This window comes from Pteropus vampyrus, unplaced genomic scaffold (genome assembly GCF_000151845.1).
Source record: "Pteropus vampyrus isolate Shadow unplaced genomic scaffold, Pvam_2.0 Scaffold2, whole genome shotgun sequence".
Classification (NCBI taxonomy): domain Eukaryota; kingdom Metazoa; phylum Chordata; class Mammalia; order Chiroptera; family Pteropodidae; genus Pteropus; species Pteropus vampyrus.
In genome coordinates this window covers 25098225-25122074 of record NW_011888783.1, presented here as the reverse complement: position 1 = coordinate 25122074, position 23850 = coordinate 25098225, and the positions used below count along the sequence as shown (strand labels likewise).

Sequence of the window (23850 nt, the reverse complement as noted above, 5' to 3'; positions counted from 1 at the left end):
AAAAAAAAAGATGCCGAGGGGCTCAGAGGGGTAAAAAAGAAAAGATATTTAATTGTTAAAATTCCGCATATCGAAGTTATCTTTCTCAACTAACTCCCTTAGACCTACTTTCACACCTTCTGTAAATTTTTCCATTATAGAATTCGAGAGTCTATGGTCATGCTACCCTGAACACGTCTGATATCGACTGATCTCAGAAGCTAAGCAGGGTCAGGCCTGGTTAATACTCCGATGGGAGAACACCTAGGAAGACCAGATGCTGTAAGTGTAAAAAAAACAAAAAAAAACCCCCAAAAAAACAACTAGAATTTAGGAAACTTATTTACAATAAAAATTAGTGGTAATTAAAGGGAGGAGACTTTAGGAGAACTTAATTTCTTTTGGATCAAAGAACTCTGAGAATCTGATTAAAGTTACTCTCTATCAAGAAAATGCACTTTACATATCTCTGTCAGATTTTCTTAAAGTCTCCAGCTTTATAAGGTAATTGGAACACAATAACTTTTTTATAACCTAGATGTTATTTAAGAGAAATAGTTTTGAACAAAACATTTCAGAAGATGCCTCTTCCACATAATTTGAACATAAAACAAGTTCCTGTTGTTTCAAACCACAATTTTGAATTAAGAAAGAAGCACCTTCATCTTTGACAGTTTTATATGCACAAAGTTAGTATGTAGTGATTTTTTATCCTGGGAATGTGCTATAGAAGAATTTTCTCAAAGTTTAATTTTTGGTTAAAGAACAAGTAGTCTTTGGAATCTCTTAGCAAAAATACAAAGAATTGTGAATTATTTGCAATGGCAAATGGTTTCATTTCATTTTATAACATTTCCAACTAAACATGAATTTCATCTGTGAGATATACAAAGTTTGTAAAGCAACTGCTTTTTTTTTTTTGCAGTTTAAATAAAGTCACTTTTAAAATTGCAATATTTTAGAAAATAAGATTCTTAAGCAGCTCTTACCTCATCAGAACCAGATCCAAAAATTAGCAAGTCAAAAGGAATTGCTGCAACCATGTCAATCAGGAACCAGCCTTTGAAGTAGTGTATTGCTATTTTGGCAGGATCACTTACCACTTCCTCATTTTGATTTACATATGTTGTTCTGAAGTTTATTAGAATATCTATAATAAACATAATATCCACAATCAAGTCTACTACATTCAAAGGGCTACAAGAATAGCCACATTCTCTTCTTTTCTGTTCTTCTCTGTCATTGAGGAGAAAGGCGGCAGAGTAGGGAGTGAATATAGCAGTGTATATGACCAACAGTAAAATAAGCCAATCCCAGACTGCTTTGAAAGGACTGTAGTGCAATATTGTAAACTTGTTGATGCGTGGCGTCTGCAGTTTATATTCTGGCAGGACATCTGCTCCTAAAGAGAGAACCTGAATGTAGAAAAGAAAATCATACACTATATAAAAATGTCATTATTAAATCCCCAAACCTATAAAAACATTAAGATAGTTATATAACAAAATCTGTTAGAAAGGATTCACTTAATTGAATTCACTAATTGTGAAGTATTATGAAAAATACATACATTTGAAGAAACCCACATAAGCCCCCATGAGTATATTTGACTCCAGAAAACCTCATTAGTGTTTCTTGATAAATATGATTTTCAGTGAAAAATAATACATATTGTCACTGAGATAGCAAATAATGGTTACTAGTTCCTTTGGAACATAGTACTACTCAAAAAAACACAGCTGTTTTTAGAAAAATTATGAAATCAGTTTGGATCCATGGTCATATTTAATTTATATATATTTAATTTGCATATATTTAATTTAGAATTAAAACGATAAATTAAACCCAACTAATTCAAATATTTATTAAAATCTTCCCACCTGCAATCTGTTTTTAACATTTTAAAAAAGGCACATGAGATTAAAATAAACATAAAGTAGTCTTTTCCTAAAAGGTAGAGAGAATATTTTATGTTCTGATATAAATATGCTTTTACATGAACTCTTTCATCACATTTAATGAATCCTGAAGAGAGAACGGTGCTAGGAGATGTTCAGAATATTAATCTGGAAATGTTGCAAGGTTTTTAGCCACCAAAGAGTACTTAAACTCTTAAGACTTATTCTACTTAATAAGGCATTGGGTAGACTAAAATAGTTCATCTTCCAGAGTCTTAGTTTATCTGAAAAAAATGAGAGTTAAACTCGAATTGTGATCCTACTCATTAGATAAATTTATGAGATAAATTCGTTAGATACATGTGTGATTTTAAACCAAGTTTTGTTGAGCAAAGTTCAAAGCAAATTGATTATCTAGCTACCCAGGAAATGTAATTAGCCTTAATATACAGGTTTTAAAGAAAAGGCATTTTTTAAGAAGGTGGTGGGTTGTTACCTTATATTCTGAATATGCCACATATGCACGATGGCCCTATTTCTAAGTTAATTTCACTAAGTTTTCTTCGACCAAATTCTTTTAAATACAGCTAATCTATCATCAGTTTTTGCGGTATGACTCTCAGAAATTTTCCCATTGGTTAGTTAGTCAAAGAGTGTTATTTCTGTGTTCTTGGTGATTCTATCCATGTAGGTTTTAACTTGATTATAACAATGAACTATCTTAGGCAGAGTTCACTTTAAAATTTTATTTTCATTGTCATATCTCATACCTATTTTCCCCTACATATAAGTTACCATTCCTAGTTTAACAAGAACTTGAGAAGTTAAATAACAAATCCAAATGAGGTACTATGTGACGTTTAAATATAACAAAAGAGTTTAATTAAAATAGGCATAGCTCTTTTTAGATAACAGCTAAACTGACTTAACTAGCTTTGAACAAAGTAATAAAGAACCCAACCAGTTTTTCAGACCAGAGTAAATTTGAACTGCCAGTATATGGAGAAAATAGTGCTTTATTTTAAGCTTTTCTGAAAAATGGCAATTAATTATTAATAAAAGAGAAATAGAAAATAAAGTGATTTCATTGTTTATGAAATACTAACAATCCTCAGAATCCAAGATTTATATCTACATCTATAGCTTTAGCTATATCTGATTTCCAAAATCTAAATAAGAATAATGTTTGTATAATATATTAATTGAAAGTGCAGACTGATAGAACTCTGATCCTGTTATTCTTAGTACAGATAGCTAGTGTATGATACTTTGGTCTCCAAAGAATGGGTCATGTTTTGAGATGTCATTGTGTAATGTCCTTTTCTCAAAACCTAGGGACTACTCGGAATGTAGAAAGTAAACTCCAAAACCTTATTTTGGCTCTCAAAGTCATCTAAAATATGGACTTTCTTTCCTGTTTCTTATGCACACAGTATACTGTAACAAGACGACTAAAATTTTTGAGCTGCTCAGATCTCCCAAATCTCTGAACTCACAAATTTCTCTTATTAAAAAAAAGGTATATAGTTATTCAAACAGGACAAAAAAAAAAAAGTCATTTTTAAAGGCAAGAATATTTGTCTGAGCTTGCTTCCTGCTTAAGTGACATGCTTCTGATACCAATCTCCTATATGAGGCAATCTAAATCTCATTTTAGTAGATGTATATTAAATGGCATACAGCACCTTGGAGCTTCCCCTGAGAAGTGAAAATGGTAGATGGAATTCTTTCCATTGCATATCAGCAAATATTCATTTAACATTAGATGACAACTATATTAAGAACTGGAGAATGAAAAATTGGGAAGACACTATCTCTGACATCTATTGGGAAAGACAGATGTGCAGAAAAACGAGAGCTCCGCTGAGGACCAGTTGGCTCAGTTTCTGGGGTTGGTGGTGGCACTGATGGGGGTGGGTCTCCATAGAAGACTTTTAGGAAAAGATAGCACTTGAACTGAGATTTTGAGTGGGAGGTAGAAAAGAATGCAGCTGAGGGATGAGGAAATTGCAAAGGAAACAAAATATTACAGGTAGAGGTAACAGAATGAACAAAGTCAGGGAGGCATGAAATAATGTGTTGTGTCTCGAAGAATTAGAAGCTGCCTTCTATTGCTGATGGATAAAATGCAAGGAACGTAGTGGTGGAGGATGGCAGTGAAGACGGACAGTGACAGGCCATGAAAAATCTAATGTGACATGACAGAGAGCTCAGACTTTCTCCCTTAGGTCAGGGTTTCTCACACTTGAATAAAATACAGACTTCTTTTAGGGGAAAAATACTTACTGCAGAACCCCAATGATGATTTATATTATTTTTATTTATAATGTTAGGTAAATATGTAAAAAATAAAACTAGATTAAAACTTTTTATGCTTGTACCTCTTAATATGTCTGTCATAGGCTGAATTGTGTACTCGCAAAAGATATGTTGAAGTCCTAATTCCAGGTACCCGTCAATGTGACCTTATTTGAAAACAGGGTCTTTGAAGATGTAATCAAGTAAAGATGAAATCATAGTTGATTGGAGTGGGTCTTGATACAATAATTGGTGTTCTTACACAAGGAGGAAAATTTGGGTGCAGAGACACAAAGACACACAGGAAGAAATGCAATGTGACAATGGAGGCAGATATAGCTACAAGCCATGGAACACCAAGGATTGGTGGCAGCCACTGGAATCTAGAAGAAAAACATGGTACAGATTCTCCTTCAGAGCCTACAGAAGGAATCAGCATTTCTGATACCTTGGTTTTGGACTCCCAGCTCCCAGAAATGTGAGAGAATAACTTCTATTGTTTTAAGCCACCTGTTTTTTGATATTTTGTTATGGCAGCCCTAGAAAACTAATAAAATGGCAAAAAATAAAATAAATAGATTACAAAAATATTTGCAAAACCAGTGAATTCAAACTATGATCACTAATTCAATATTTGACACATCTATAGGTCAAAAATGACTCAATATTTGACTGTGGTTTTGATCTGTGTGGTTTGATCTAATAGGTAAAATATTTTTCTCTAACTATGCCTTTTTGTAAAAGTATGTTGTCAAAATAGTATTACAAACTTCGAAGATTTTATTACTATTTTATGATAATCTAACCTAATCTTTAATTCAAATTTTGCTCCTATGAGGCTAGGCTTTGAAAGCCAATATAAATTATGTTACTTGATACTCTATAAAAATGTTTTTCATTCAAAATTCAATTTTGGTTTGGGGCATTATTGAATTCTACATTAAGTGATTATCTAATCAAATTATTTTTGGAACTGGGTTCAGAACGGTAGTTCATTTGTTATATTCCAACATATTTATTGATAGCAAACCATTAAAATGTATGTACAACAATGAAGCATGTTTTGAAAGTAGATTTCTAGTAATTGATATGGTACTAAACGTTATGGTACAAGTTGTTTTGATTTCTGCATGGCTATGCCAATGTTATATGATCACTCAATTCTTTCGTGGATTTTACTGGCCAAATGACTTCAACAACTTATTTATACAGCATATTAGCATCACAAGGTCTCATTGTAAATCCAAAAGCACTCATAGGCATGAAAGTCAGGTAGATATCAGCACTCTGTTGTTAAGTGATTATCTTATTGATTCAAAAGTTTATTATACTGCTTTAAGTTTTCACCAAGATACAGGATTTTTAAAAGATTTTCCAGGAGAACTCATGGCCATTTGAGAATATTCCTTTCCATGGATATCAGTTTGAGAATTGTTAAAGCTTACTAACAGAGAAGGCAAGGTAGCCAAATTTAGTTTTAAATAAATGTGTCTGGAATGGAAGAGAAACCAAAGAGGGGCAGACCAGAGACTTAGAGATCAATTATAACTTTGGTACTAAGAAAGAAAAATGCAAGCGAGATCAGGAAAGCCTGCACTAGAGACCAGGTGGCAGAGATGGAGAGGAGGAATACATCTGAGAAATAAGTGCCTCTCAGGGTATAAGGATGTGAAGTAGGAAAAACATTTGTTTCTTTATGGTTTTAATAATGAGTCTTATTAGAGGCAATTATGGTAATATAAATATCTGAAGGCTCAACCGAGTTTGGAATAAGGGAAAGAGCCTCAGATGTTAAATCTGAAGACCTGGGTTTGAATTCTAGATATAATTTTTCTGGTAACTCATTTAATCTAATTTGATCTCAGTTTCTTTTCATATGAGTGATGGGGATAGTAACCTTTGCCTAGATCACCTATCTATATGGAGTTATCATATCACATCAGATAATTTCTGTAAAAGTAGTTGATAAATTGGAAATATTTACATAAGGTAATTTCATTAAACCAAAAACATTTATGAACCAATTGGAGAAAGTCAAATACTGACTGTACATTGATAATATTAAGGAGTTGTTTTAGTTTTCTAAAACAATATAGTGCCTTCATAGGGCTAGTTGGAAGACTGGGTTCACTCAGGATTCTGGAATGACTATCTCTCTCTCTCCTTTCCTGCCTTCCACATACACATACACACACACACACACACACACACACACACACACACACACACACACACACAGCATATAGAACTGCTCCATATGGTTGCTTCAGCTGGTTAGTAAGATATCTTCTGTGGAGGCTCAGTATTCACAAGAGAGTAGAACATCTAGTCCTGTTAATGTGAAGATCTGAAATTAGTACAGCATCACTTCTGCCATACTCTATTGGCCAAAGCAGTTACAGACCAGCCCAGATTCAGTAAAATAAAGGAAAAGTCTTTACTTCTTGATAAGAAATGCCATATGTGGGGAAGAGAAGAAATCATTTGTGGCCACCTGAGAGATAAGCTACCATAGGAATTATTGGCAATCATTGTTCTTAGGTACATGATGATGATATTGTGATTATGTTTTTTTAAAAAACAAATCCTTGCCTTTTAGGGGTTCATAGTGAAATATTTATGAGTGAATGATACAAAATTTGAGATTTTCTTCATCATCCAGAGAGGGGGAATTAAAAAGAGAAAGAATATCTGTTTATATGCAACAATATTAGCTGTATGTTGATTTTATTGAACTGGATGATAGGTATATACTATTATCTCTATTTTTATAATATGTTTAAAAGTTTCACAATAAGAAATTAAAAAAAAAAAAAAAGAATCTTAGAATCTCATCCAGAAAGGTCTAAGATATTTGAGGAAGTAATTTCTTGATGGAAAAAGGGACTGGGTCGACAAACACATCACAGAGGCTCACTTCTATAAGAATTGAGTTGGTTTCTTATTAGACAAGTTTGGATTCTTTCATTATAGTTTGATATAGGGAGTATGTTTTTGCATTTTTTCCAAAGAACTACCACTAAATGCAATGTTTATGTTGTTTAATGTCATTTTTGTAAATATATGCATTATACATTCCTTTTTATAATTCATGTCTAGGAAACAACTGATTTCTCTTCAAAGATTTCATCTCTTTTTTCTTTTAAAAATGACAACTAAAGAGTTGTTTAATTAATTGTAGTTTCTTTTTTCTCTCTTGCAGAAAACTATATGAGTTTAGAATTTTTATACAATTATTTATATTTCTCTTTACATTGTTATAATAGTTCTATTTCCATTTTAATGGTCTAAATGCATATGTCTTTTATAATATCACCTTATACTTCTTTGGAAATGGGATAAATATATAAATCATAAGTTCCGAGTAAGTTAAAATTAATCATAAAAAAGTTTTGAAGCCACTGTTGAAAATGAAATATTAGATAGGGAAATATTTGTTTTAAAAATGTGACTAGGATTCTAAAGGGTCCATGATTAAAATGAAAAAGGCTGCTACATAGTCTATTTCCTTAAGAGAGCCAACTTCTCTCACATACTTGAGAAATAACATACTTTAGAAAGATAAAACATGATTAATTGAACTATTATAAGGATTTGCTTTTAAGAGAGAAAAAAAGAGTGGTGGGGGGAACCTCACTGTATAAAAAAGGGGTACTCCATGGTCTCCAGAAAGACATTTCTATTTTTTCTCTCCTGAAACCACCAATTAAATGTACAGTTTAATACAGCCTAAAATATGGTTCTCTTTACCAATTACAGTTTTTCTCCTTGCTAGCACGTTGCTATTTGTTTAACCTCTAGCAGTTAAGTGTTATATAAGACCAAAATCCTTAAATGAAACAGCACTATTTATTCAATGAAGATCTACTGTGAAAATTTTGTGTGAACACCAGGATTAATAACTACTCTTCTCTTCTGAAAAGTGCAATAGGGAACGATTAAGTCTTCCAAAAGATTATACAGTACTTTTGGCAGCTGTTAAAGCCACACTGAGGTGTTGGTAGAGCCTGCTCATCTGTTATTTATCCTTCACTCAGGACCTGAAGTTAACTAATAGGCTAGCTATATTTTTAACAATTGGAAAAAGTAGTCAGCAACAAAATGAATCAGATGGAATATATAGCATCAGGAGAGATTTAATTCCCCTGGCTTTTCAGAAGATAGTTTGAGAAATACAGCAAAACATGAGTAATAATTGAAACAGGCAGTCCAATGGCTAATTACCCAGATGTTTAAATTAAAAGATAAGGATTCACACAATAAATCTGTCACGAAAGAAGTTTTTTTTCAAAATAGATAAAATATTAAAATTAGGTAGTAAAATCCCTGTGGCATTCTGTATTGAAATAATTTTCTAAGGCTTAGATTAAAGTAGACATTTAGTCATTTCTGTGTGCGTGCACATGTGTGTGTTTGTGTGTGAATGTTGGATTGAATTAGGATGATTGAGTGATTTTGTAAAAATAAGAGTTATCTAGGTTCAGCTAAATGTCACGTTTAGTATTTTGTTTTGTTTGTGCTATATATACCTTACTAATATGAAAAATATTAGCTTCTTAAAATATGTGACTCAGTGTAAGAGAAATAGGTTAGATAATATCTTAAGCATTTATAATATTCATAAATTACTTCAAATATGTACATATGTAAAAATAACAGTCTCTTCCAGAGCCATAAACTCTGAGCTTCCATACCAATCGTCAGCTGGAGAGTGGCCTTGGCTCTGGCCTCCCTCCCGTGTGCCAGGCTGATCTGAAAATCTTGCAGCACCACCTTGTTGCTGATGTCAGATGTTCTCTGGCCTAATGTTTGCTTGCTTGCTTCCTCTCTCCTCTTTCTTTTCTCATAGAAACTGAACACATGCAACTTTTTCTCCATTTCTTTTATCTTTGTTTTACAATTGATCTAATTTAAGAAAAAGTGGAATTTACAAAAAGAAGCACTAAGCACACTAGTGTAAAAGTAAACCTTTACAAAGTTTTTCAAAAGTGCAAATGACTGAGGAATAGGCTTAGGGATGGGAGAGGGAAATAAAGGCTAGGACGATTCGAGGTAGATGTGCCGGGTACCAATAGGAGGCAGTGCCTGGGCGAGAGAAAGTCTGAGATAGAGCTTCCGAGATGCGTGGAGCTTGAGGTTTCATCCCACAGAAGCAGTGGCTGAAGTTCTGAAAAGTGGATTCATTTGCCAAAAGAGTGTAAAGAGAAAGAGAAAGAGAATCCATTGGCAATAACTAAAATGTGGGGTGGAGAGAAAAAGCAAAATAAGAATCCTGGGGCTTAGCACAGTACCTAAAATATATATAGTAAGGACCAAAATAGTTGTTGAATGTTTGTAGCTTAAAGAAAAAGACAATAATGGAGATGGCAAACAGAAAAGTCATGAGAAAGGATTATGACAGAGGTAGCTGCTGTGCACCAAAATTTGTTCTATCTTCCATGGAGTGGAGTTGTTGCTAGAATATGTCCACCTAGTTAAAAACTGTATTTCCTAGTCCCATTTGCATCTAGGTAGGGCCATGTGTCTGAAGAGTAGCACTTTTCAGCTGAAGCCTTCAAGAAGCAGGTGTGTCTTTCCCTGTTCTCTTTTCCCTTTTACTTCATAAAGTCAGATGTTTCCGAAGTTTCAGGTCCTGAAGTCTTATGGGTTGGCGGAGCCTCTAAATGTAGGAAATCTGGGTCACTAAATTACCAAGAGGAGGAAAATCACTCATTGCACAGGAATGTCAGCTTCTGCTATTGCTTGAGCATGAAATATACTTTAGGGATAAGCCACAGTGATACAAGGGTTTTTAGTTACAGCAGCTAGCACTACTCTAATAGTTGGATCTTTGATAAGACAAAGAACTTGAAAAAGCAGGAGAGAAACATCAAGTCCCTAGCTTATCTCTTCCCCTGCTCTTCCTTGAGGTTTAGTTTAATAAAGTCGCATGACTGGTGTTAACAGTGATAGAATGTCAATGTGTAAAAGACTACTGGAGCCACATCTTGATTTTAGACTTTTAGCCTCTAGAACTGTGAAAGAATAAATATCCAATGTTTTAAGCCATCCGGTTTGTGGTAATTGGTATGGCAGCCCAGGAAACTAAGACACTGCTATTGTTTATTCCACTCTACAGATATGAAAAGCGAAGTTAAGTTTTCCCAAGGCTGTCTGGTTTCATAAGGCCTACATACTTATCTATAGCAGCACACTAGTATTCAATTCATTTCTACAAGGGGATAAAGCCTATGCTTTCTTACCATAAATGCTGTTTTCAGAAAAAGAAATTATTTTATAAGGGTCTGTGTGAATGTTTTCATAGTTATCAAAATTCTTTTAATAAAATACTTATCACATATGGCAAAATAATTAATAAATAGAATTATGTAGAACTACTTCTTGCCAAGAGCATAAGTGCTAGTTGCTGGGATGAACACACATGTGTAGGACAAAGGAAGAACAAAATAGAAATGTTAGATGGCCATAGTGAGCACCAAAATAAAAATAAAGACAATTTCCACTAACAAAAATCTATATTCTGCTAAATATTGCTGAACAGGCCAGACGCTGGACTGAGATGGCCCTGTTACATATCCCAGCTCTGCCATGGCCAATTAAAAACTCTTCCTGGGCATCAGATTCCTTAGACAGTGATATCCATCCCATAGACAACTGCGTACTAGGTAAGAGAACAAATGTATAAAGTTTCACAGATTATCCCTGTCTTATAATAAACACTCAATAGGTAAGTATTACTATTATAATTTTAGCACATTTAACTTGAACAACTCAATATTAAAATACAAATAACATTCAATATCAATTATAATTATTTACTGAACGCTGTTCTCTGATGTGACCCTTGGATTAAATTAATTATGTGAAGAAAAGATAACAGAAGACAGATGGTAAGGTTCTTGGTTTTGCTGGTAAGAGCGAAATTTTTCCGATTATGAATATCTCAGTTATGCTATTATTAGCCTGTATGCCATTTGTAAAGTGGTGATTTAGAGAACCCACTATTTTTTAAGAGTCCTCAAATACTTTGAAAGGATGCGGTTTATGCAAACAATAGCATATTTCCTCATAAAAGCATGTGTCCTGGAACATTTAGTTGGTCTAGTTGACATGACTATCATAAAGAATTCAGCATCTGATATGTGGTTGGAGAAAATTACTTTTGAGCATATTCCAAGAGTGCATGAATTTCTCTATTTTTTCTGCAAGTAATGAAATGGTATGTCTTTAAAATAAATTTAATATTTATTTGAGTAGACATTCCAAAGATCCTGCAGAAATGACATATTCAACAAAATCGGTAGAGATGATCTCTGAGATTCTGCAATTCTAGTATTCTTCTTATCTAACATAGGTTGTTTACTTAATTAAAATAAATTAGTGTGATTTTACTATGTTTGCATCATCTCCAGGTCAAGGATTAATGCATTTTAAGGAAAGAAGTGAGCAACACTCTCCATGAGAATTCCAGGATGATGGGGAAATGCAAATGTTAGTGTATATATATGAGCAATCACCTAAGTATCTGCCACAGTGTATTTTCCTGGTATGTATAGATGGGCTTTTGTCGACTTTGAAATCTTAAAATCTAAAAGAATTTAAGATGTGTGGTACTGTTTATTTTTCAGGTAATATGTGTTCATGTCCTTTATCAGATTCTCGATCATCTACGACAAACAAGTAAATAAACATAGGGCCTAAACTTCTATGGGTCTCTGAATCTCTTAGGACTACAAAGACATTTATAATCACCCAGTGAGAGAGAGAAAGAGGCAAAAGAGTAAGAATAAGAAATATTTAGAGAGAAATGAAGCATAAAGCAATGGAGGTAGCTGAGTAGGAAATGTGCTCAAAGTTATTGAAAGCAAGGTTGACATCTTGATTGTCTGAAGCACAGGTTAGCTGTTTCTCCATTATTGACAGAATTTTTTTTTTTCTAAGTATTTACGAAGTGAATGGTCTGTTAATACCCAGGCCTGTGCTTTGCTTTTGAATAACTTGGCTTCAAGGACAGTTTCTCATTCCTGCTAAATTTTCAAAAGATAAATGTCTTCCTGTTGAGTATTGAATATATTCAGTTACTAAGTAGCATTAGCAAGTGTGACATTCCTATCAAATTTATAGTCTTCCTTGGTTGGGCCATGTCTGATGATTAAGGATCAGTTAAGGTAAGAATCTGTAAAACCTGACCCTAATTGCGAGAACCACTGAAGTAATTTGGTAATGAGTATTTGGAAGGCCATCATTTGCCTCCTGGACTTGTTCTTTTTGGAGGTTTGATGAGCTTCATTAGGGACACAGAAGGGCAATGAATAGAAAATGCCAGAATGTCTTTAGGCCAACCATAAGAAGTAAAACAAGATAATGTCTACAGAATCAGGGGTTAAATCATCTATTTTTCTTTTTTCTCTTCCCTCCCTCCCTCACAACCTCCCTCCCTTCCCTTTCTTCTTTCCAAAATAAAAAGGTTTAACAAAAGTTAAACTTCTGCAAGAAAAAATTATAAATTAAGTTATAGAGTTGTTTAGATTCTAAACTGCCTGATGGCCTTAACCATGCTTGCTTTATTTTTGCACCTAAAACCACCCCGTGTCCATTGCTGCCCACACAGTAAGTATGCAGTACACATTTTTCATTGGGTAACTAACCTGTCACCCAAGTGGTAAAAAAGACATAAGAAGAAGGAAGCTGGTTACATGAAAAATCACATTCTGTTGTTTTAAATTCAAAAGGTCCTATAAAAAATGTCTTGTTAAAACTCAGAGATAGCCATTAAATATGGTATGGGCAATATGATCACTAAAAATCATATTCTGAATGTCTCTTTTATGTTCAAGTAATAACAAAAAAAAACCAAAACGAACAGAAGCAGCAACAAAAGAGATTTAAAAAAGCATTCCGTATTCAAAAATTACTGAATAAACCTGCACAATAAGAGAAGGTTTGAAAATATTAGATTTTAATTATGATATATAACCTGTTCATTCAAGAGAGAAAACGAACAGAATATTCTATTGAAAGGCATGACAAATCTTGGAATTAAATCTGAGACTGATTCCGTCATAGTAAAAAAACCAGTTACACCTAAATCATGGCTAAAGTGTCATTGAGATAACTTTTTTTGATAACCAAATATCAATCACAGTTTCTCAAAGTCACGCAGAAGAATCTTGAGTAATTCATAAAAAAAAAAAAAATCACCTTTGATCTTTTAAGTAACTTTGAAGCAATGGACATAGGAATCATCTGAAATAAATGAAAAGAAATAAATATGGCATTCTCGCTTATTTAGAAGACTTGATGTAGAAGCATAATTTTGTACCAGAGATTCATTAGCTTCCTATTTTTATTCATCGCCTCACAGGAATAATTTCCTAGGAGGTAATTGTTCTTGATTCTAAATTGTCCTGAATTCCATTTTGGCTATTATACTTTTTATCTCATTAGAAATTTTTTACTTTGACATTTTTGAAAAAAAAAAAAACCCTAAGATTTTTGATTCCGAGCCATGTCCCCTGTGGGAGGCATGAATCTGATAACAGCTACCTGAAACAAAAAGTATTATGCAAGTGACACAGAACAAATGAAAATCAAGCCAGTTTATGCCTCCTGATGTTATCATCTAGCCTAATAAATGTGTAATAATATGATTATGTCCACACTTCAATTTTCTTGATTTCTTTATTCTTGCAGCTTTTACATCTTATTGATAGATAAAATATGCCAGTTTTTTTCAAATACAGCTAAAACTATTACATTTATTCTCTTGTCAGAGACCCATGTGGATAGCAAAAGACATGTTTTATTTCCTTTCAGGTCTTTAATCAAATTTTACATGGTAAATAAGAGTCCTTTAATGTATTATAACTCATTTCATAAACAACCCTTCTTACTCATTTTGCCTTATTCATACATTGTATAAACTTTTCATATATAGACTAGTCAATTGACTACATTCCATATTGACATCTAAATCAGTGGTTCACCAACTCTTGGATTTCATAGCCTGGTAAAATTTAAAAGAAATGGGGTGTTTCACAAGATTACTCAAATTTGTATTTAATCAATTATGAATGACAGGAAAAGCAACAATCTTTATCTCCATCATTTCAGAAAGAATAAACTCTTAAAAAGCAATCATTTTAAACAAGTAAATTCAACTTTATGAAACTTTATTGTACTGTTTTATCTTTTTTATTTTGTTGTGGACGGATGAAACTGCATCATCAGCCAGCAGTGTTCTGCAGACAGGGTATGGAAATATTGGCATACTGATTATCTCCATTAGACAATACGTGGGTGAGTTAATTGATCTATAAAATTTTTTTCACCCTAACATACTCTAAGTTTCTGACTGTTACTGAACTTTTGTAATGTAAATTACTCTAGTAGTCAAGAGTGGTAACTGTCTTGGTGATATTGAAATGAAGCTCTTATGAAAGGGAAAGTTTTTAATATATAAATTTATTTTTTAAAAGTGTAAGGATGTATCCTCTCCATTTATTAGATAGGTAATTGCTGTGGTAGTGCCGGACTTGATAATGGTGGACCACTGAGTACTAAGATTGCTTCCCATGTGTATTGTGTATTTAATCCAAAAGTCCTAGAGTTAAAGCTGCCTCAGATCAATCATTTTGGTCACAAGGATATTATTCTGTGCAGGGACAATTCAGTGAGTCATGCTGAGTAATAATGTGTACTGTATTCTTGGTAAGGGAATAAGTAGGTATATATTAATATTATACCGTTATCAAAAGTCCACTAAGTATCATGCAAATGTGCTTCCTGCCATTCAATCATGCATCTCTTTATCCCATTTTCGTCTTCTTTTTTATGCAGTTTTAAGTAGCTATGAATCTAGAGGAAGCATTCATTTTCCTAGGTGATAGACTGCACCATTCAATTATTTTTCAAATCCATCTTTAAGATTTCCTTTTATAGAGTATTCTTTTGAACGAAATTCAACCTTTGAAGGTAGTCAGAATTTACACAGCACTGTACAAGTCAAATTTATATATCATTAGTGTGTTGTCTTATCTCTCTTTTTTTAATTGATGCATCTACTTTCTTGCCACTACAAACTCAGTGATTAGAGACTAAAGTTATAAATGTGTTGCAAGTGAGCATATAAATATAATATATGTGTGTATACACACACACACACACACACACACACACACACACACACACACACACAAATACCAATGCTGGTATGTTGGCTAGAGTCTGAAAATAGCAAGAGAGAGACACTACATGTAAAATGTGCTAGGCAACTTTTGCCTGCCAATATTGTATCGTGAAAGAAACTTAGAAGATATCAGAAACATATTTCTGTGGTTCGCTATACATATTGTAGATTAGGAATTGATTAATTCTCTAGTAAAGTAACTGGCAGCTGAAGCTGCCATCTTGAATAATATTACTTTACTGGTAACTAGTTTTGGTTTCTCTTTCAATTTGAGGACACATAATGGGCTTTAAGTGATTGCTGTTTAGGTAATTACTCACAATTATCCAATAAACAATAAATTTTGGAACAATTTAACTGGGCACTGACATTATAAATAAATTGTAAAATGAGAAGAGGAGATTCTAATATATTAATTATCAACCAGAGTAATAGTGAATGATTTTAAAGAGAGAAAGAGTCACAAATGATGAGATGCACGGTTTTATCGACCTTTGCTATATCTGCTCTTGAGGGGAAGAGGTGGATTACCATAACCAGCATGTCGTTTTCAAATAATTCTGTTTGACTTCAGGATGGATTTCAGTTCCTTCCTATGACAGTGAGAGGCTTTGTTCTGGGAATTCACAAGATAGTAAAAGAAAAACCATATTGCCTAAAGCATCCTACACAACTGAGGTCTGGAAAGCTATATAAATTGCCTGTCTTTAGTCAGCAGAAGAAGTTATTGTGTCACAGAGAAGCTGGAAGTGGTACTTTCACCAGAGATTGTGAAGTCAATATGTCAATTGAATTTTAAATGTAATCCGCGGTGGTCTGTCAGCTGGTGAACTTGTACATTTATGTGCCAGGAGCCAATTCTGTCAGATGTTCAAGTGTTTTGTTGCTTTTACCTCTTGGTCCTCTCTGTCCTGGAGTAGCCACCTTGGCAGTGGTGGGCTCAGCAGTGGCTCTATTTAAATGTGTTTGGTTGTGAATCTTGGTAACTGCTCATCTTAAGTTGGAAGAGTCTGATTAGTGGCTACCTGATACACTTCAACTTTCAATTATAGAAGAAAAATTCAGCAGCAGCCTTGAAGCATTAAAATAATCGGGACACCAAAATATAGATAAAAATGCCAACACAATCTGACTTCTGTACTAAGAAATATAAAGCTATTAAGCCAACACAACTGAAATTTGTACATTATTTTGTAGCTAGCTATTCCAAGTTATGTAAAATTATCAACAAAATATCTTAACTGAAGAATTCAATTTATATGTCCTATTTATATATCTTGAACAAGACGTTTACTCTTTATTATAATGTATCTGTAAAGTTAAGGTGGCAAAAAATTGCTAAATACTGTCATAATATTTTATGTCAAAAAAGTAAAGTCTTAAGGACTCATAAGATAACACATTTGAGAGCAAGAACATATTTTAATGTAATAGCTAAAATTTCAGAAAACACTGATTGAGCAATAAATATTCTTTGATCCTGTGACAGAAATGCCAGGGGTGGTTCCTGTACTTGGTTGCTCTTGAACTGACCAAGATGTGCCAAGGGCTAGGCAAGCAGGATTCAACTACTGTGCAGCCATCTAGGGATGCTTAACAAGGGTGCTATTTGAGTAACTCTTAATGGTTAACCGGGATTTTTTTTTTTCAGTTGGAAATGAGATGCTTTTCAGGAAAAGGCCACAACACTAGTAAAGCACGGAGACAAGTTCATTGAGATTGTTCAGCAGGACAAGGGCTGCAGTCTTCAAGCTCTTTTATTTATGAGGATTACTTAGGAAGCTTGTTAAAGGCTAATTTCTGCTATCAACCCTCTGAGTCTAGAGGAGACTCAAGAATCTGAATTTTAACAAGCATCTAGAGTGAATCCAAAGCAGTTAGTTTACTGTGTATATATTTGGATGCATGTGTGTGCTTGTGTGCATATGCATGCTTATGTGTGTTTTCAGTATGTGTGTGTGTGTATTTGTGTGTGTATGTTTTTGAGAGTGGACCAAAGAAGAAGGGGGCATGGAAACAGTGTGAATGAAAATGTCTGAGGAGCAGATCGTATGAAGTTTTAAGTGCCCGGATGAGGGGTTTTACTTGTGAACTCATGCAGCTATAAAGTTGTAGACTCCAAAGTCCCAAATAACAGAAATTCAGTGAAAGAAACATTGACTTTTCTATAAATCATGTCTCAAGAACTGCAAGTGAAGAGAAGTATGTTCTTTGATCTAAACAACTTTTGTTTGGGCAGCCATCTCCTCAAAGCCATACTTAAAATATCCTTATGGAACTAGGACCTGGGGATGCAGTGGTGAGTAAGTAGGGTTGAGAAATAGTATCAAGATATAGAGAAGGAAAGAGACTACATCAGAAATCTCTCAAATCATTCATTCATTAAATCATTCAACCAACATGCTTTGGGAACTTACTGTTTGTCAGGTACTGAGCTAGGCTCTGTCGATACAGAAATATGAAGTCATTCTTTCTCTTGAGGAGCTCAGATTTTACTAAGGCCATAGAGAAATAAATGGACAATGACAATACAGTGTGGTATCATAATAGAATTAGGCATGCGAACCGAGGAAGTACAAGAAGGGCCACCTGACACAGAATTGTATGCGTACGCAAGTGTGTGTGTGTGTGAAGGTTTCCTGGAGGAAAATTGAACTCCCTGAATTAAATATTTAAGCATAAAAGTAAGTTCTTCATATAAAAGAGAATGTGGAAAGGCTATTCAGGCAAAGGAAATAGTCTCGTAAGAGGTCAAAAAGACCTCCACACTGTAGGTTGATATAGTTGCACTATATGCTGTGAAATGGCTCCAGATTAATTGGGGAAGTTATAATAACTCTCCCTTGTTGAGGTCTTACATGTGGTAGACAGTGTTCCATGAGCTGCACAATGATTACTTTATTTAATTATTATAATAATCCTATAAAATAGGCATTATTATTGTTTCAGGTTTCAGTGAAGAAATTAAAGTTTTGTGAGGTTAATAAACTTGTCCAAGTCATAAAACTGATAAATTGTGGAGCCAGGAGCAAACCCAGGCAGCCTCACTTTAGAGCCCATGACCTTAAACAATATCTAATATTGCCTTTATGCACTGTATATAAAGGGTCTTGTATGCCAAATTAAGAAGCTTAGACTCCTCCTGAGGACAATTAGCAGTTGTTAGATGAAATAATCAGATTTTCAGTTTTTAAAGACTGCTTTGCCATAGCAAGGTTTTTTTTGATTAAAGGAGATCAAAATAAGGCTTTGAGACTAATTAAAGGTGGTTGTTATAATTTCAAAGAGACGTGCTGAGGCTTGAATTAAGATAGTCCTTCAACATGGTATGCAGCTGCTATGATGGCCTCAATGATTTCTGCCTCCTGATATTCAGTGTCCCTGTGTAATTTCTTCCTCTTGAGTGTGGAGTGGATTGATTGACTTGCTACTGATGGATAGGGTATGGCAGATGTGAAGACCACGGCTTCAGTCTTGGATGCACTTTTGTATTGCTGTCCTGGGGGAAGCCAGCTGCCATGGTGCAAGGCAGTCCCATGTGAAGGCCCACATACGTGAGTTCAGAAGAGGATGTTGTGGGGCCAGCCACCAGCATCTCTCATGAGCTATTCCCACGTCAGTCTGTCCTAGAGATAACCGTGGCCATGCCTGTCACCTTATCACAGCCATGGCTGTCACCTTATCGCAGCCTTGTGAAAGGCCTGAGCAAGAACCTCCTAACCAAGCCTCTCCTTGATCCCTGACCCACAGAAACTCTGAGATAATAAATGCTTGTTGTTTGCAGTCACTAAGATTTGGAATAATTTGTTACTCAACAGCAGAAAACAAATACGTCAAGAACTATCACCCTTACCATCATATACCAAAAACCCCTAGAGATGTTTGGTATGTATGTGGCAGGTTGACACTGTTTAATGATACTATTTGCGTATAGAATGTTATGTAAGAGAATTTCTCCAGGAGAATATTACTACCTCTAACTGACAGTAAAGCTTTGATGAATTCAAGTTGCCTTATAATAATGTTTTTGTCTACTTTCCTCACAAAATATATTTTAGGCATTTCTAGTATAAAATTGGAAGATCTAATAGTAAACCCATGCCAGCTAGCATAACATGAGGCCAGGTAATGGGACTTGCATTCCCAGCTTCCATCCAGATTACCCCTCACTCTGGATATTAAGCCAGCACTTTATCCATATCTGGGTATATGGAAGAAACCAAAGGTGTTACAATATAGCTGTTGTAACACATACAGTACAGCTAATAGGTGACTATTGAGATATACAGCAAGTGCTTATTGATACAAATGAGATTATTAGATCATAGCTGAATTTCTCAACTATATGGGATATTTATAACTCTTAAATAGCTGCCTTTCATTATATATTCTCTCCCAAATAGATGACAAAGGAGAGGGCAAACTTAAAATGGAGTACTTGAAGGCCCCCACCCACTCCTGATGTGTACTTTCTCAGCCTCATGAGTCATGGGCTGTGTGCATACAGTTGGCTCAGATGAGCTGGCACCCTTGAAATTGCAGCAGCTGCACTAAACAATTACCAGGCTCTTACTGAGAAAATTTCCCATGGGGGATAAAGAGGCAGCTGGGCATTGCTGGTGCTTGTCTGGTGGACGTTTGTTAGTTTGTATGAACACTGAAATTCCCAGGGCAGCATTCATTGGGTGAGATAATTCAGCCTAGAAGACATTAACCCAGAAAATTGTAACTGGAGAAGACCCTTTTGTGGGGGCACTCTGTGCCTTCAGCAAGCACATTGCCAAGCCTTGTCCAGAACATTTAGAACTTGGATGAAGCCCCTGAAGCTTGGCATCTCATTAAAGGAGTCTGAAGCCCATTAATGAAATTCAATCTATCAGTCTTTAGCTTTCCCAATGTAACCTGCTGAAATAATGTCCTTAAACTTTCTGGTCAAAATTACACTGGACTTTTATACACAGAACAAACGTCTAGTGGTAATCTTTCAGGATGTATTCATTATACCAGAGGCTGTGTCTAAATATTAATATTTGCCTGGACTGCTCTTAGATAAGAATAACTCAGAACACCTTAATACATTCAGTAATTCAGAAAAACTCATTATCTTGAAACTATCATTTACCTTGTTATGAAGACAGATGCTGAAATGAGGTGATTTTTATAGCAGCCTTTTTATCTTTAATGTAATATATATTTAAGATAAAGGTTATGAATCTTAAACTAATGAAGGGTTTTCTTACCAGTTCATTTTAAATTACTTCCATTTTGCTAAGCTATATATCATTTTCTCTGTATCTTTAAGATTATAGATTCATCAGTACATTTTACTAATGCATTTTGAAATGTCTTTAAATACAACTAATCTTGCAATAATCAATGAAACAGAGGTTAACCTCCATATGACCTACAGTAAATGATAATAGCAAATAACATTACGTATCGTTTCCTCATGAGTTGAAGAAAAAATACTTTTCCAGAGACTATTTGCAAATCTGAAGCTCTGAAAAATAAGATCCTGTTGTTACCTCTAGTAGAAACATAGCTTCTCAGACATTGAAAGTGATTATGCATTGAGTCCCACATCTGCAATATAGCTTTTATTTTAGCAATAAAAATGTGCATTGGTCGGGAGTAGAAGACATACTCTTGAACATCGTTTATGTTTTATTTACCTCAGGAATTAGGAAATAAGACATCTAAGGCTTAGTCTAGCCACATAAACCTTGTCATTCACTAGCACCTATTAAAACTATTTTTAAAGGCAAATTTCCTAACTACAATGAGAAGGAAAAGAAGAGTGAAAGAGAAGTGTAAAATTCTTCCCTAGGATTTGGTAACAATTAAAGGCAGTATATTGAAAGTTTAGAAGCTTATGATAATTCTTGACATCTGATTTTCCTGCCATGATATTTCTTGGAGTTGGGAGCTCTCACCTCCTAGATTGGACTCACTCAGCAGGAGACTAATGCCCTGCAGGCATCACAAGTGTTCAGAATTTAATACGCCTTTGGAGAGTAAAGAAGCAGGGTGAGCAAGAGTCAAAGGCAAGACAGACGATTTGTGGAGTACAAAGGTGCCTGGCAGCCTCACCAGCCACATTCTTATTCCTTTGGCTCTTTTTCCAGTTCTAGTTCTATCTTCCCTGACAAGCAGACTTGAGAATAAAAGTCAACAGGGTCTTCCCTGTAGGATTTAGAGAAGGAAAAATTTTAAATGGAAGAACTTTTACTGGATTTTTTTTTTTTCCCCGCAGTTGATAGGCCCTGAAAAAAGCAGCCTGTCATTTCTGTCTTCACTGGGAATAATACTAATGAACATATGAAGCAAAAATTTTATAAACTTTTTTGTGAATTTTATAAATTTTATAAACTCTACAAGTATTTGTTCTAATACTTCCTAATTTTCAGTCTCTTTCTATTACTGGATGAAATATTGTTCAGCTCTTAAAAGCTAAATATCATAAAGAATTTAGCAAGGGGCTTGGTAGAAATCTGGCTCTGAAACTAACAGCAAATCATTACAGACTAGATATACCAGAATTTAGCTTTTAGTTAAAGTCATTAAATTAGCCCTTCTTAAGAGACATACTGCACTGGAATGTAGTTATGTCCACAGGCCTGCAGTCCTGCCTGTAAAGCTTGTTTCAGGAGGTATACTCAGCTTAAGATAAGAAAAGAATGTAGCCTGTTAAGCATAAAATGTATAGCTCTGTTCTTTTCCTTTTGCTCTTAAGATAACTTCACTGACTCATAATCCCAAGATGTCTTACAGACCTCACTTTCTATTAGAGACCACTTAGCCATAGTCACAGAGACCTGGATGGGATGCTGCCAGAAGCTAAATAAATCAGATTTTGAAAGCTTGTATGAGAACTGACCAATCAATACAGCCCATGGCCCTGAACCACTTACTCATGATTACTTATGATTTTTGCTCTATAACACCGTTTGTCCATAAACCATTGAGGGGTTTGGGCTTTTGAGCATTAGCTTCCTGTTCTCCTGGGTACTGCTATTCATAATAAAATAGCCAATCTTTCTCCACTGCAAAGCCAGGTGTCAGTTCTCATTGACTCACTAGCACACGGGTGGGCACAAATTCTCTTTTGACTCACTTGGTTTCGGCTCCAACTTGCCTCCTCAAACATATGCCTACTCTTTCTAGGAAAGGTAAATATATATCCATCCATCTATCCATCCATCTGACATTTATTAGGCACCTACAACATATCAGACACTAGGAAAACCAAGAGAAACAAAAAAGACACCACCTTTGTCTTCGCTGAGTGTGCATACTAGTGGGAAAAGACAGGCATAACACAAATGAAAATTTGATTACAATTATGATATGTTTAATAAATGATAAAAAGAAGCATTCTGAGAGTAAAACTTGGTGAATTTAACTTAGTCTGGTAAGGGTGGAAGTGGTTAAGGAAGGCATTCTTGAGGAAATGGAATTTAAGCTGAAGTAGGCTAGGTATGGTGGAGGCTCAAAGGGACGAGACTAGAGACAGGTAGGGCTCACATACCTGGAATAACTGTTTTGAGGCTCCCAATTATTCCCTGGATCTAGAAATCCAGGCTTTTCCTGTAAGACACTATCTTCATCTACCATTAATACCCCAACTCTTCCCACTTAGTCATCCTTTACAGCTTTGGGAGCTTCGGTGGTTTTTCCATGTGGATTATGGTATTATAGACTATTAGAAATAAATGTGGGCCAACAGATTGTCCAGCAAGCAACTGTGAGTGATCTCCTTAAAGTCACAGAGGCATTATGTATTTCCTCAGTGTTGAATATCTTGTAGATTTAATTTGCTTGTTATTATTTAAAAAATTATGTACAATAAAAATTATTTGTAATTAACACATCATTCTATGACTCTTCTAAAGTAATTCCTGAACATATTTTGTTGGTCTCTACCCTCATAGGGTAAATATTTCCTTAATTCATTTTGCAAATTCTCCATTTCTACCTCATGTAAAATCACTTTAGAGAATACATGAAACTATTTTTGAACCAGGTCTTCATCTGGTTAATTCAAATTCAAAATTTTGTAAGTCTGAATGAATTAGATTTTTAAGGCTTTATTACACATTGTAGTTCCCCACCTTCCAGTCCAATATGAAGCCACTGAATCATAAGTTATTGCAATATCTGGTGCTAATTTAATTTCGAACCTGCTTGCCTCTGGTGTAAGGTAAGCCCTCAAGCAGTTTGAGCTCCTGACCTATTTGAGAGTTTCTTTTATGCTGTGGAATGCAGCACATTTTATGCAGCAGGTTAAACTCTGGAACAGGTTATTAATCATTGTAGCTCCCTGGGCTTTCCTGGTGCTTTTGAGAAAGAGGCAGAACTCATACAAATGAAATATGTGGGGAATTTTTATTTTGAAAGCTTCAAATCTGTTCACAGAAATCACCAGGGAGTGGAAAGAGATATTGTATTCTAAATTTAGGTAAGTGGGGATGACTCAATTACTGGAAA

General features: G+C 34.7%; 1 protein-coding gene across 1 annotated transcript in view; it reads right to left on the bottom strand.

Moving 5' to 3' along the window:
- Nucleotides 1–23850, bottom strand: part of KCNH7 (potassium voltage-gated channel subfamily H member 7) — a 415423-nt gene that overhangs the window by 64352 nt on the left and 327221 nt on the right. Inside the window, exon 7 of the mRNA XM_011358452.1 lies at nt 969–1394. Coding sequence (XP_011356754.1) covers nt 969–1394 — 426 coding nt within the window. The remainder of the gene's footprint in view (nt 1–968; nt 1395–23850) is intronic.